Consider the following 14,750-nt stretch of genomic DNA (forward strand, 5'->3'; position numbering starts at 1 on the left):
GGAGGAGTACATGATTGTAGTCCAAACACTATGATGTTCCTTTTAAAGGGACACTATAGTCACCAGAACAACTACAGCTTATTGAATTTGTTCTGGTGTGTAGAATCATTACCTTCAGACTTTTTGCTGTAAACACTGTCTTTTCAGAGAAAATGCAGTGTTTACATTACAGCCTAGTGATAACTTCACTGGCCACTCCTCAGATAGCTGTTAGAGAACCTTCCTGGGTCATGGCTGCCTAAAATGCATACAAACATTCAGTGTCTCCACCCTCTGCATGCAGACACTGAACTTTCCTCATAGAGATTCATTGATTCAATTCATCTCTATGAGGAGATGCTGATTGGCCAGGGCTGTGTTTGAATCATGCTGGCTCTGCCCCTGATCTGCTTCTTTGTCAGTCTTAGCCAATCCTATGGGGAAGCATTGTGATTGGCTCAGGCCACCACTTCTGATGATGTCAGCAGGCAATGGGCAGGTCTAAATAAAACGGGGACAACATAAGCAGTTGCAGATTTGAATACAGTAACATTTTGCTATATTTATGGAGGCATGAGGGGCCCAGGGTGGCTAAATGGTGGGTTTAACCCAATAAGGTCAGGAATACATGATTGTGTTCTTGACCCTATAGTGCTCCTTTAAAGTTGGAGAACATTTGTAAATCCTATTTCTACCTCAATTGTTTTAATTCAATCTCAACTCACTATAGTTTGGTAGTTAGTAAATAAACAACATAGGTTTGGTTTGTTTCAACCCCATAGAACATGTATCCAAGGGCTGGGTTAATTTAGCAAAAATGAACTTGATAAAGGGACACTGACCAGGGCTGTGTTTGTCTTGTGCTGGTTCTGCCCCTGATCTGCCTTCTTGACAGTCTCAAACAATCCAATGCTTTCCCATGGCAAAGCATTGTGATTGTCTTTGAATAACACTTCTGATGAGGCAGATCAGGGGCAGAGCCAGCAGCAGCAGACTGTAATACAAGTACGATTGTGCTATATTTAGGGGACCAAGGGGGTCTAGGTGGTGGTTTTAACACTATAGGGTCAGGAATACATGTTTGCGATCCTTTAACAGCAAAAATACTTTGCAGTAAAGTTTAGAAACAAAATCTTACCAGTGTAAATTACTTTTTAATGTGGTATATATGTGAGGGGATCCCTTGTCCTGCGTTTTGTTCTAATTGCTGGAGTATAGATCCATGAAGAAAATTCTGCCTCCCTCAGCTGCATTATACACTGCTTAGGGCCAGATTGTATTACTTTGTTTAGTAAACGTGTGTTTGATTTTTCTGCAGACAGTATGATCCGAGTGGGTTCTGATTACCAGGCTCAGATTCCAGACTATAAACCAGGTAAGACCAACTAAAAAAATAATTAAAATAATGATAAAAAAAAAGTTTATTCTACTTCAAAGCATATTATTTATATATATATATATAATTGTAGATAATGACCAGCACTCACGGACTTGGTAAAGATAAAACTTACAGTTTATTGTTTTCCATATTAAAAGATCAACGTTTCAGTTCCCTCTGGAACTTTCATCAGGATCAGGCATACAGATCAGGCATACAGGGATTCATGCAGGAACCATTTTGTATTGACACGGAGTATTATAATTTCCCTGTCCCACGATGTGTGCTCACTAAAGAAATTCTACTGAAGTAATACAATTGTTTAGTGAACAGTGTGAGTCTACTTCACAATTCTATTTTTTTTTTTTTGCATCCAGCATATCACTGAAACAGGATAATGAATATGAAAATCCAAACTGTGGGGATTTTATGGGTGGAGTATTTGCATCCTGATCAGTAAATTCTAGAATTCCTCTAGATCAGGGGTTCCCAACCTAGTCCTCAAGTACACCCTACCAGTCCAGGATTTAGGGATTATGCTGTTGTGTCTAAAGTTTTTTTTTTTTTTCCCCTTTCTTCCTAAAAACACCTTAGACACAACTGGGTAATCCATAAATCCTGGACTGTTAGGGGGTACTTGAGGACTGGGTTTGGGAACCCCTGCTCTAGATATGAACACTCCCACCCCTGTGACCGCTTGAGCTTTGCTGATGAGGATGTGTTAGCCTATCACTGGACGCCCATTGACTTAAATAGTTCTGGGGTAGGCAGAAATATGTATTACTTGTCTCAATGGGCACCCAGTGGTAGTCTGAAAGCATCAACTGAAGCTCTCAGCCTTTCCCTGCTAACCCTCCCTCATACCACAGTGGAAGGAAGCCGGGTGGCAGAGGTGCTGGGTGCCGGAGCCTCAAATTCAGAGTTAAACTATTTCCAAATTGTTTGATCCTTTAAGGTAAGGAAGTACACACCTGCTCCCATATTAGTGTAAATGAGCTTATGTTGTTATTTCGGAGTGTTCCTTTAATATGAAAAAAACCCAAACTGTTTTAAGATCATTGCAATCTTAGAGAGATCAAGCAGTTTGGGGGGTATATCGCACCCCTGCAGTGTCACTGCTCAATTATCTGCCATTTAGGAGTTAAATCACTCTTGTTTCTGTTTATGCAGCCCTGCTCACACCTCCCCTGGCTGTGACGGACACAGCCTGCATGAAAACATTGTTTAATGTTCAATCGGATCGGACTAGCACAATTTGAACTTCTAAAGTTTCTAGCAAGCTTTAATCAGAGCAAGGCCAGAGCACGATAAATTCAAACTGTGCAATAAAGGAAGTTAGATCTTTTTTTTACAAGAAATCTATAGGTAGACTGTATAGGTCACATAAAGTGATTTAACTCCTAAATAGCAGAGAATTGCGCAGTTCAACTACAGGGGCATGCTGTATACACCAAAACCATCTAATTAAGTTCGTTTTTTTTTTTTTTTTTTAATGATTTACTAACCTATGTTTTTATTTTCTGTATCCTCTGCAGAAAACTTCTCTGGTATTAGTAATGCGGAAATGAAGGGGATGCTGGTTTGGTCACCAAATCATTTTGTGTCAGATGCAAAGTGTGAGTATAAATGATTATATATGTCTATTTCTGTGCGTAGATGGAGAGCCTAAAAGCAAATAACCATATCATTAACAGCTACTTACCTTTCTTAAATACCCTTCTAGCATATGTCAATATAGCTGCTATCTATCTATTGGGCCATATAGAAGCATTTGATTGGACCATTTCACAAGCTCAGAGCACACAGGACTCACGTTCCATAAGGAATTAACATGCATAAGTTTTTTTTTTTCCTTGGGACTAGCTCAAATGCTCCTTACATGTAACTTATGGTGACAATTCAATATAAATACAATTAATAAAAATATATCAGAAAACATACAGGCAATTCTAATAACACAATAACATATCTACAAAGGGACGGGGAAGTCAATAACCAACACAAAATATATTTCCTGCCTGCAGAATTAGTAATGTGAAAATCTACCTGAATATGCAAATTATAAATTAACATGCTTTGCTATTCAGGTACTGTATATAGCTGTTGCTACCAACAGAGGGTGCTATAAAAGCTCAATAGCCAAATCCACTTAGTTGATAACAAGCATGAAGAGGACAGGAGAGCACACAAATCCACAATATACAAACACATTATAAACACCCTGCAACTACAATAGGCACAGGGTGACTTAGACTTGGGAACCTTTGTAAAGTGTTCTTCTGCTCCTAGTGTTGGTGACTGTCACAGACATGCTACAACAAAGCCATTCTTCTATTTTAGTTTAAAAATAAAAACATGCCTAAACAAAGTAAAGCTATACCGTTTCTATCGTTATATATAAAAAATGTGCTTGATCTACCTTGTACCCCTATGTCCAACTGTTCGTATTGTGCTAGAGGACTGCCTTTGCGGTACCTCACATGCAACTGTTATTTGCCTACGCACTACAAAAATAAAGAATTAAAAAAAAAAAAACGTGCCACAACGGCACCAAGAGATCTGGGCCTCCTATGGTCCCCCAAGGGCACCATCCACCTGACATTTTTACCCAGCTTCCAAACGCCCCCTTAGCTCCCTTAACCACCAACCATAGCCAGAACGAAAACACACCACCAAACTGGAGCACGCGGCCCACCTATAAACCTAATCCGGAACCCAGTGCAGAAAAACCACATACCATGTGAACGAAAGTTCGCACACTACCGTCCATAAGTGGACAATGAACGTACAAACAGGCCACTAATCCTAAATATACTCTGCTCAATTATTTAATTGTACAATTGTTAAACTAAGTTGAACTGTATTATATTGATGCTGTAACCCACCAATTAAGCCAGAAATTGCATACCACAGCAATTGTTTGTAGTATAACGGTGAACAGCTCACACAACCATACCTTGCTGTGTTATATACTGCAACATTGTCATAATCTCTTTGTTTATTCAATTTCTGTAATAAACCGTTACACCGGTGTGGTCACACCGAAGACATGCAATACTTTCAAAACTCAAAAGTAAAGAATGTTTTTAAAAAAAAAATAAAAACATAAAAAATAAGAATTACAATTCCTTTAACCCCTTCGTGTGCTTATTTTATGCTCCCTTAGTGGATGAATACATCTCCATGGCAAAGGAGAAGCATGGATACAATGTTGAACAGGTACTCTCCTCCTTTCTTCATCGACACATTCTTTGCACTGTTCATTCGTTTCCTGTTTGGACCACCTTGTGTGTATTCTATGTTCTCCTTTACTTGCAGGCCCTAGGGATGTTACTATGGCACAAACACGATGTGGAGCGCTCACTTGCGGACCTGGCTAATTTCACACCATTTCCTGATGAGTGGAGCGTAGAAGACAAAGTCCTGTTTGAGCAGGCATTCAGCTTTCATGGGAAATGCTTCCAGCGCATTCATCAAATGGTGAGGACACGCGTCCTCTCAGCTACAGGACATGTCGTTTTAAAACTATTTTAGATATAAGGTTATGTCAGACTGACACATTTACTCCACACTATCTACATAGAGTCCCTCTACTCTACTCCCACAGCTTCCTGAGAAGGTAATACCCAGCCTGGTGAAATATTATTACTCTTGGAAGAAAACTCGGAGCAAAACCAGTGTGATGGACCGACAGGCCCGCCGCCTGCAGACCAAAAGGGAAGAGGGGTAAGAGCATGTATTGGTGTATGATAATAAAAAGCGTGTTTTGGGGGAATATTCCGTTGCTTGATAGTCATGATATTTGACCCAAAGGTAAATAGACAGGTTTTAAATTGTAAATGGGAAGAGCTAGGGTAGGTGTAAAATAAGCTGTGGTAATGGAAAGAGAGGTAAGACACCTAATGTGTTCATTATAATATACATAGCACTCCTGCCCTCAGGAATGAAGATGGTGAAGAACCACACAAAATAAGTGATGCTGAGCAAGAATCTCCTGACACAAAGAAAGAGGTAAGGAGCAAAGTTTAAAACGTACAGCTCTGGAAACTACTTCATATTAAAGAAACTGCCAGTGCAATTTGAATGTCCAACATCAGAAATGAATTCTGAAAAGCACTCTGGGTCATTTTGTATAATCCTTTTATTGTGATCCACGTCACAGTAGTAAGCGAAGGTAGCAAAGTGCCAACAGTCATCTTGCAATGAGCTTACTACTTATAAGGGAGCTACCGTTGACATTTACACCACTGAATAAAATATTGAAAACATGGTTAAAATAAATTATACATCCTCTTCAGTGAGTTGCTCTGTTTTTCCTTTACAGTTTAAATTATTTTAGCAATATCTTAAAGGGACACTATAGGCACCCAGAACACTATAGCTCATTGAAGTGGTGTGGGTGCACTGTCCCAGCACCCATAACCATGGAAAGTTAAATATTGCAGTTTTTTTATTTATTTTTATAAATTCCAATAATTACCTTTATGTCACGGAGTATTAACCCTAACACGCAGAGTTTAGGATAGCAAGAAACGGACAAACTAAATATAAACGTCTTACCAGGCCTTAGAGTGGCCGGACTAAACGTTAGATAGAGTAAAGAGTAGTTGAAATACAAGCTGAGGTCTAGCTAACGGAGAGAGAGCTAAAACGAGAACTAGCCAGAGTCAGGTACACAGTAATAATCGGGTGGACCCGAGCCAGCACCAAAGGAGACGCTATAGTTTGTTTTACTGGTACTTTACTTTACTTTCCCTTTAATCCAGATCAGGCAAAGCAAAGTTATTGCTAATGAGAAGAGGAAATATAAAGATTCTTGCATTTTTCATCTTTGAATGCTTTCTGTATGCTAAAGAAGGTTTATAAAAATGATTGACAGGGAGCTAAGATGGAGTTGGTCAGTTTTATCATAAAGTGGTGTAGATACATTTAATTTTATTTTTCAAACCTCACAATATAAATCTAAGGATACATATAAGGAAGTTGGTAAACCTAATATGAGAGACTACCGATGAGTAAGCGCCATTTCAAGCAACTGCAGTTTTTTGTAGTGGTTATGGTGCCAGGATTGTCCTGGTACACACACACAGTATGGAGTCATACCATTTTTGAACGTTTTGATTTCTAACCTGGGGTCCACCTCCGCTACTAACACCAGAGAGACATAAATTAACTAAATGGCAGAGAGCGACCAGCCCACCAAAACCTAGATCAGAAGTAAAATTATGCAAAAAAAAACTGCTTGACTACTTACTATGGGGAAGTGAGCACCGCAAGGGAACGCCTGGCACTATAACCACTGCGGCACTTGGAGTGTTACTTAACCCCTTAAGGACCAAACTTCTGGAATAAAAGGGAATCATGACATGTCACACATGTCATGTGTCCTTAAGGGGTTAAAGGACATCAGTTATCTCGAAATTATTTTTTAATATAATAAGCCTTTCATTGAGTTTTTAAAGGAGAAACTCACCCTACCATCAGTATATGACCGGATCCTTCAGCCGTATACATACATCTTGGATCAGACAATGTTTTATAACAAACCTTTCGTCTCCATGATCTCTCGCACTTTCACTCCATTCACAGAAGCAGGGAAGACCACAGAAACTGTCTGACCCAAGATCCACATATATGGCTGAAGGACCATATAAATTTTTCAATTTAATTTTATTTTTTTACATATACTTCATTTTAATAAAAAAATCTAATAACTTTCAAAATTTGATGAAAGGATTATTCTATTAAAAAATTGCCTCAGTGAGCAATCATTCTGTGTCCCCTTTTTTTTTTTTTTTTTTTTTAGTTTTCAGCAAACATGGACTTCTCTCTCTGTATGCTTTAGTAGCCTTGGTGGCCATCTTGACATCTCTTCACCCAACTATATCAACACCCTTTTGTCCTTTTTATTTTATATTAGGTGTTGGACCCCCAGAAGCAAGGAGTGCTAGCTTCAGCTGGGAAGCCCGGCCCAGTCAGGAAGGATCCTTTGGTTTCTCAGTACAGACACCACCCATTGCGCTCACGGCGACGGCCTCCTAAAGGCATGTTCCTCAGCAAGAGTGACATTGCTTCTATTTGTGCCAGCTCAGAGATGCCAACACTCGCTCTGTGTCAACTGGATACCCAACTAATTTCACTGAAACGGCAGGTCAGGAGAATGTGTTTAATTGTATTTCATTGGTACAGGAAATAGTAGCTTAGATGACAGTTTAATAAGTCAATAGAAATAGAGTTTAACAGCAAGTGGGCAGATTCCATTTGTAAATAAAATTAAAATTTCAGTCCTGTTGTAATGAACACTTTTAATATAATTTAATACACATGAAATTAATAGGGAACATGATTTTGAAGCCAACTCTTTATTGATGTTGTTTTTTTTGGGGGGGGGGGAGGATTTGGACTGTAATTCACATCCAACATATCTGTAAAATAAAAATCCTTTAGTTACTCACTGAATTGCAACGCCGGATATCTTTCTGCGCTCCGCCTCTTTCGACATTATCTGACGAGAAGAGCTAGTGTGCATGATTCAATGCTTTCCTATGGGGATTTCACTGACACTGGACATCATCATGGAGAGTGTGAGGAGGTCCAGCGTCGTTTTAAGGGACCCAGAGTCTCGTGAACTTCCGGAAGCTCCTATAGGGGCTGTCTCATAGACAGCCACTAGAGGGTATCTTAGTACTGCATATACATATTGCGGTTTCTCTAAAACAAGCATGTCAAAGTCTGCCACAGGCCACATAAACAAGGTTTAAGTTTATGTGGGCCGCAAAAAACAAATACCTTCAATTTTCATAGAAACTTAGGTTTATTTTAAAATGTACAGTATAAAAAAACAGCACCCCCCTCTACAACCCTGTGCAAAATATATCCTCCCGCTGACACACACACATATTCACTGACAGACACACACTGACTGACACACACTGACACACACTGACTGACAGACACACGTACACATTCTTGCACACACATACTTTTCTTTATTGCTCCCTACCTTTTGGAGCCGATGTGGGGCATCTCCCTGGGGTCCTTTTATCTGCTCCCGTCATATTCCGGCGCCCAGCTTCACCACAGACGGCACGTGCGTGGAACAGTGAGGAGCAGGAACACTAAGCTCCCTCGCTGCTTCCACCATCCCCTCCTCCCCAGTCGGGTAAGTTTTAGCAAAGTAGGCACCTGCAATGTGGGGAAAGCAGCTGCCTACTCTGCTATAACACCAGCATGTACTCGCGGCTCGCCGGGCCAGAAAGATGGTCCTTGTGAGTTTGACATGCTTGCTCTAAAACTTCAATGTTTTACATTGCAGGACTAAGAGGAACAGCAACACTACACACAGACCACTTCAATGAGCTGGAGTGGTCTGGGTGCCTATAGTGTCCCTCTAAAGTGAAAATCGTGTTTTTTTTAATAGTAACTGACCCTTACCCCTAACCATTAAGTAAGCATTGTTTATTTAAAAAATTGCAGTGCTAAAGTATACACCCTACATCAACAAGCAGGACTGTATTGTATTGTGTCTTAGGGCATAGGTGAACATGAAGAATTTCAGTTTAAAAACATGTTTTGTGTGAGTTGATTTTCTTTTTTTAATCTAAAACATATAGGGTTGTTTTGTTTTTGTTTGGTTAAAAATAAATAGAACAAAGGTAGCATGTTTTTTTTTTTTTTTTTTTTTAGGAACACTATAGTCACCAGAACAACTATATAGCTTATTGCATTTGTTCTGGTGAGTATAATTATTCCCTTCAGGCTTTTGCAGTAAACACTGTTTATATAGAGAAAATGCAGTGTTTACATTACAGCCTAGTGATAACTCCACTGACTACTCCTCAGATGGCTACTAGAGGTGCTTCCTGGGGGAGTGCTGCAAAGTGTGCAGCACTGCCTTTCAGTGTCTCCACCCTCTGCATGGAGACACTGAACTTTCCTCATAAAGATGCATTGATTCAATGGGCCAGGGCTGTGTTTGGCTTGTGCTGGCTCTGCCCCTGATCTGCCTCTTTGACAGTGTCAGCCAATGCTATGTGAAAGCATTGTGATTGGCTCAGAGATTCACTTCTGATGATGTCAGCCAAGCAGGCAGATCAGAGCCAGCAGCTGCAGACTTAAATACAAATAAGATTTTACTATATGTAGAAAGGCAAGAGGGGGCGCGAGGGGCTAGATGGTGGTTTTAACACTATACAGTCAGGAATACATGTTTTTGTTCCCGATTCTATAGTGTTCCTTTAAGCTATCTGATCTTTAAAACTTTAAAAATAAATAAGATATTGCTAGCTATATTTTTTTTAGTTAACTCCTCTAAACTAGGCATTTTCCATGCTCTTTTTATCCCCTAAATATTATATTCTGTATTCATTTTCTGCCATGGGATGTGAGCTCTATTGTGTGTGACAGAACATGCTGGCAAAATAGAATAAGTAGTATGGGGCATTTCAAGCTAAAACCCAATTTAAGTCTGACATAGTTGGCAGGGTTCCTGCTCCACTGATAGTCTTCCATAATAAGAAAAATGAGAATCCTCAGCACACCATAAGGTGAAATGGTGGTTTATTCAGCCATCAAGCATAGAATGGCTGGGCAACTTTTCAACACAAGGTGTCTTTATCAAGCTGGAATATCTCAGAGTGGTGGGATGAGATACTGCTTTGCATGGCCTTGGCAAAACATCTGTAACACTTTTTCCTGTTTCAGGTACAAAACATTAAACAGACGAATAGTAGTTTGAAGCAAAGCCTTGATGGAGGGATTAATGAGATGAGACCCCCAGAGGTAGGATAATCTATTATGTTTTACATATACGTTTACCTAATATTTGATAATAACATTTCACTAACGGACTTTTTTTAATGCTTCCCCCTCTCTCTATAGCTTAATATTAAGATGAATGCTCGCTGGACCACAGATGAACAGCTTTTGGCCGTGCAAGGTGAATGTTTTAGGAGCAGAGAGTGCATTGAGGAGGTCTTAGTGTAGTGATATTTTATACAGTACTGTCTTATTCCAACATAGCAGGAAATAGCATTGACAGTGCTGTTTGCATATGTGGATTAGTTCAGGGTTTGTTGAGCTGATTCAAAGGACGAATAGAGGTGTAGAATCAGAAGGCATGGTGTGTAATGCTGTCTGTTGCATAACGTCACAAAATGAAATCAGATTTTAATATATGAACACTGTCCTCTCTGTGCCATTCTTAGCTGTGAGGAAATACGGAAAGGATTTCCAGGCCATTGCTGAAGTTCTGGGTAACAAAACTCCATCCCAGGTGAAGACTTTCTTCATTAGTTACCGGAGGCGCTTTAACCTGGAAGAGGTGTTACAGGAGTGGGAGGCAGAGCAGGACCCGACTCCATCAACTGCATCCACCGAGCCGGCCAGTAAGTCCTCTGGCTCCTCTCAGACAAGCAACGATGAAGAGGATGAGGTACAATCAGTTCCCTGTTGTGTTTCCGTGTGTTTAAAGTTTGTGCAGTTTGATCTCAAACCATACTTGAAGCCATGTTCCCTTTAATGTTCTTTTTACATATGTTGCTTGCCTTTAAATACACTCCAGACTCCCACACATGATATTCACAATGTGTACAGGTTAAAGGGACACTATAGTCACCCAGACCAATTCAGCTCAATGAAGTGGTCCGGGTGCCAGGTCCCCCAGGTTTTAACCCTTCAGATGTAAACATAGCAGTTTCAGAAAAACTGCTGTGTTTACATTGCAGGGTTAATCCGACATATAGTGGCTGTCTTCCTGACAGCCGCTAGAGGCGCTTCTGCGACGCTGGATGCAAAATTTGCATCCAGCGTGCAGAACGTATAGCATTGAGAAATGCTTTCCTATGGACTGTTTGCCGCGCCTGCGTATTCTGCTCCACTCGGGAGCTGACGCCGGCGGGGAAGGAGAGGTCACCAGCGTTGAGGGAGCCCGGCGCTGGATAAAGGTAAGTGGCTGAAGGGGGCCTAAGGATGCTATAGTGTTAGGAAAACGAGTTTGTACATGAAACAATTACTTGTAGCTGACTTATGTTAAGAGGCTGAAAAACAGGAATATATTGGAATTTGAACATGTTTAGAGACGGCCTACAAATTTATTAAGGGGAAGGAAAGATTTTCATTATAAAGAAAGGTTAACAAATGTTGTTTTGAAAAACGTTTAGTTTTGAAAAACGACGCCTCAGAGGGGATATGATAGCTTTATACATATATACTTGGGGCCAATACAAACCATCGTCTGGAAACCTATTCCTAAACAGGACTATGTGTAGGACCCAAAGTCACGCATTTAGACTGGAAGAAAGAAGATTTGGTCTAATGCAAAGGAAAGGGTTCTTAACAGTAAGGAATAAGGTGTGGAATTACCTGAAGTAATACAGACAGAAAAATCAAATGCTGAAACAGCTATGTTAATGGGTAGAAGCAACAGTCCTGCCAAGGTTCTCTCTTCTTGTCTGGAGTAACGATAATTATTCACAATAGGTAGGTAGTTTAACTTCAGATGGGTAGAGTATATCTAAATATAAAGGCAGGAATGAATGGCGAGACATAACACCGAAACAGATATAAAAGACTTAACTAGATGGACACACATATTTCTTCAGCCTTTCTAACTGTTTCAGCTGTTATTATTCTATTAAATGTATGTTTCTCACATGAGTTTGGGAAGTTTTAAGTGTGTACCGATGGGATTCTGGATTGCAATGTTTAGTTACAAGTTATTGTATATAATGACCTACGAGCAGGACTAATTTGTAATTATTTTTCTTCTCCTTCCATAGGTGCAGATTACATCTGTCTCCTCTTCTTGTCAGACAGCTCCACCAGCTGCCACTCTCTCCCTTCCTCCTCCTCTTTTACGCCCAGCTTTGCCCTCCGCTCCTACACTACACCGTCAGCCCCCTCCACTTCAGCCAGGACGCCTACTTCAACCACGACCACCACCTCTTGTTCGCCCCGCCCCACGCCAGAGCCCCCGTGCCCCCCCGGCTTTAGTGGGAAACCACGCAGAGCCTGCTTTCTCTTGAGGACCTGTTTCAGCTCACCCCATTAGGCTAGTTGGGGAGTGGGTGGGGTATTTATGGCATGGCTGCATTGAAAACTGTAATATTTAATAATTGTCTCTGTGGAACAAAGCAGATAGTCTCCAAGAAGATAAAGTATTATGGAGCAGTGTGCATACGGGTAATGCAGAGAAAATCTGATGGGTGGGCAGATTGCTCTCATTAGGTCACCTCACGTGTGGGTTTAGCGAATACAGGGGATGGTGCGTGTAACAGGCAGGGAGTATTTTCCACGGTTGAAATGAGAGTATTAATTTACGCGAGTATTCACTCGTGATTCAATAGTCCTCTGACAAACATTGCTCCATCCATGAAATCAGAAATGCAAGTCTTCAAAAGCTCACCCAGTGGAATGAAGAGACATTTTACCGATTATCCAAATACACCGGATACAAAAGAGGATGGCAGTAGATTGCTACCTTCCAATTAGACTGAAGTATCTGAACGGCTGTTTGCTTTCACCCTAATCGGCCTGTACTTTAAAATTGCTGCCATTGCTCATCATGGATTTAGAAAGTAGAATTGTGTGTGTGTGTGTGTTTTTTTTTTTTTTTTTTTTGGAAAGGGCAATGAGCAGGAAGAGATATTGTATGGGGAGGGCGGGAAGGGAGGGCGTGGACGTACTGTGCTAAAGACACTCTTGGGACCAATGCTGCCATATCTTTTTAAAGACTTGGGATGTTACAACATGGCCTCTGTCATCTTCCCTGTAAAACATGGCATTACTTTGAATTGCACATCAACCCTTAATGTCAAGGGCGCGAGATTTTGGAGCAAAGGGGATGTTTCTGAACATTAACTTTAAGGTTGATAACATTAGATTGTTGGTACATGGCTATGGGTATTGCCCAATGGTTGAACACTCCAATAATGTAGTAGTGACTTTTTAACTTTGTGAATAGTTATCAAATAAACTTTTTTTTTTCTTTTTTTCTAATGTACATAATGTTTTTTTCCCATTGACATTTGTGCAGTACCGAAAAAGACCACTAGCTGTCACTCTAGGTAGAGCTACATGTGCAGTGTGTGTATTATTTATTTATTTATTTATTTTTGTTTTTAGATAAACTATATACTTGTTTGCAGGATCATCTTCACCTTTCGTTACTGTTGACCTTTACCATTTGTCATTTATCTGTTCTCTTCTATACGAAATTGTGGCATGCGTCGGTGCTCCTAAGATCACTAACACCAAATTACGATCCCTTCAGGCTCGTTCCACTTTTTTTTTTTTTTTTTTTTTTTTTAATATTTTTACACTGTTTTTTTTTCAAATGTATTTTAATTTTTTTTCTGTCGGTCGCCCCTGATGCTGCCCATCAGTTTGTCAACAACAAGAAGGTGGCTGAACAATTTCAGCCAATTGAAACACTCTTTAACACAACTATTTCCTTGTATCTCTCACAAGAGCAGAGCTTAATGGGTCACCTTATGGCCAAAAAAAACCCACAAAATCTTACAGGGTTATTAATTTAAGTGAGAGGCTTCAAAGTAAATTTAAATTTTTTAGCTTGAAATGGTCAAACTTGAAACATAGTTAATTTTGAGAATTTTTCCAGTTCTGCTTTTTTGGCCTTAAATGTAAAATTCACTTTGAATTCCTCCCATTTCTCCCTTTATTATTTACCCTCTTGATGTAGTGGGTTTGGTGCAAACACTCTGTACCTGCAGAGTGACAAACGGAAGATTTTCTGTTTGACAAATGTAAACATTGCCATTTCTAACAGACCGACACTCAAGGCTTTTCCTCATGAAGATTGTAAATATCTGAAAATCTTCAAATTTGGCAATGACTTTCTTCCCAAAACTAAGCATTGGATTTAGTTCTGCCACAAGGATTCTCCAATGGATGGACAACATACAAACTATTACATGTTCTAACTAATTCATGCTGTAATCGGAGTCCTTCAGATTGTTAAACTACAGTCATGATTCAGGCTCCATTTTCTCGAGTCTACTACAATTGTGTTTTATACTATGTTGACATTTTTGTTCTGTTTGGGATGGTGTCTATATTTTGCATTCCGATAACCATTTCTAGCAATCTCTTTTCTGTAATGTTTTGCATTCAGTGTCCAAACTCCGTCTTCAGCTAGGCATAGATAGCAGATTCCTGGCCTGCTATAGCACTGAATGACAGTCCCATATCATTAACATTTATATTCAATCCCGTAATATGTTTTCTGCACCATCACAGACTAAGAAAGTACAATCTATAAAATGTTTACAAATACTGTGTTGTTTTTTTTCAAACTTATAGGGAGACCAAACTAATCTAGATTGTTAAGATAACACAGGGGGGGGGGGACGAGTTTTGCCCCCATGGTAATGCC

General features: G+C 39.9%; 1 protein-coding gene across 3 annotated transcripts in view; it reads left to right on the forward strand.

Moving 5' to 3' along the window:
- The window catches only part of RCOR2 (REST corepressor 2), a 57,188-nt gene extending 43,880 nt beyond the window's left edge, over positions 1-13,308 (forward strand). For 2 of the 3 annotated variants that reach the window (XM_063437709.1, XM_063437708.1), the window contains exons 3-13: positions 1,298-1,354; positions 2,893-2,973; positions 4,524-4,576; positions 4,676-4,837; positions 4,965-5,083; positions 5,284-5,368; positions 7,278-7,508; positions 10,061-10,138; positions 10,238-10,295; positions 10,564-10,790; positions 12,136-13,308. In XM_063437709.1, the coding sequence (XP_063293779.1) occupies positions 1,298-1,354; positions 2,893-2,973; positions 4,524-4,576; positions 4,676-4,837; positions 4,965-5,083; positions 5,284-5,368; positions 7,278-7,508; positions 10,061-10,138; positions 10,238-10,295; positions 10,564-10,790; positions 12,136-12,381 (1,397 nt within the window). In that variant the 3' untranslated portion in view covers positions 12,382-13,308. The remainder of the gene's footprint in view (positions 1-1,297; positions 1,355-2,892; positions 2,974-4,523; positions 4,577-4,675; positions 4,838-4,964; positions 5,084-5,283; positions 5,369-7,277; positions 7,509-10,060; positions 10,139-10,237; positions 10,296-10,563; positions 10,791-12,135) is intronic. The other variant, XM_063437710.1, reaches the window with a different exon arrangement.
- The last annotated feature ends 1,442 nt before the right edge of the window (positions 13,309-14,750 follow it).

Source organism: Pelobates fuscus, chromosome 12 (assembly GCF_036172605.1).
Source record: "Pelobates fuscus isolate aPelFus1 chromosome 12, aPelFus1.pri, whole genome shotgun sequence".
Lineage (NCBI taxonomy): Eukaryota > Metazoa > Chordata > Amphibia > Anura > Pelobatidae > Pelobates > Pelobates fuscus.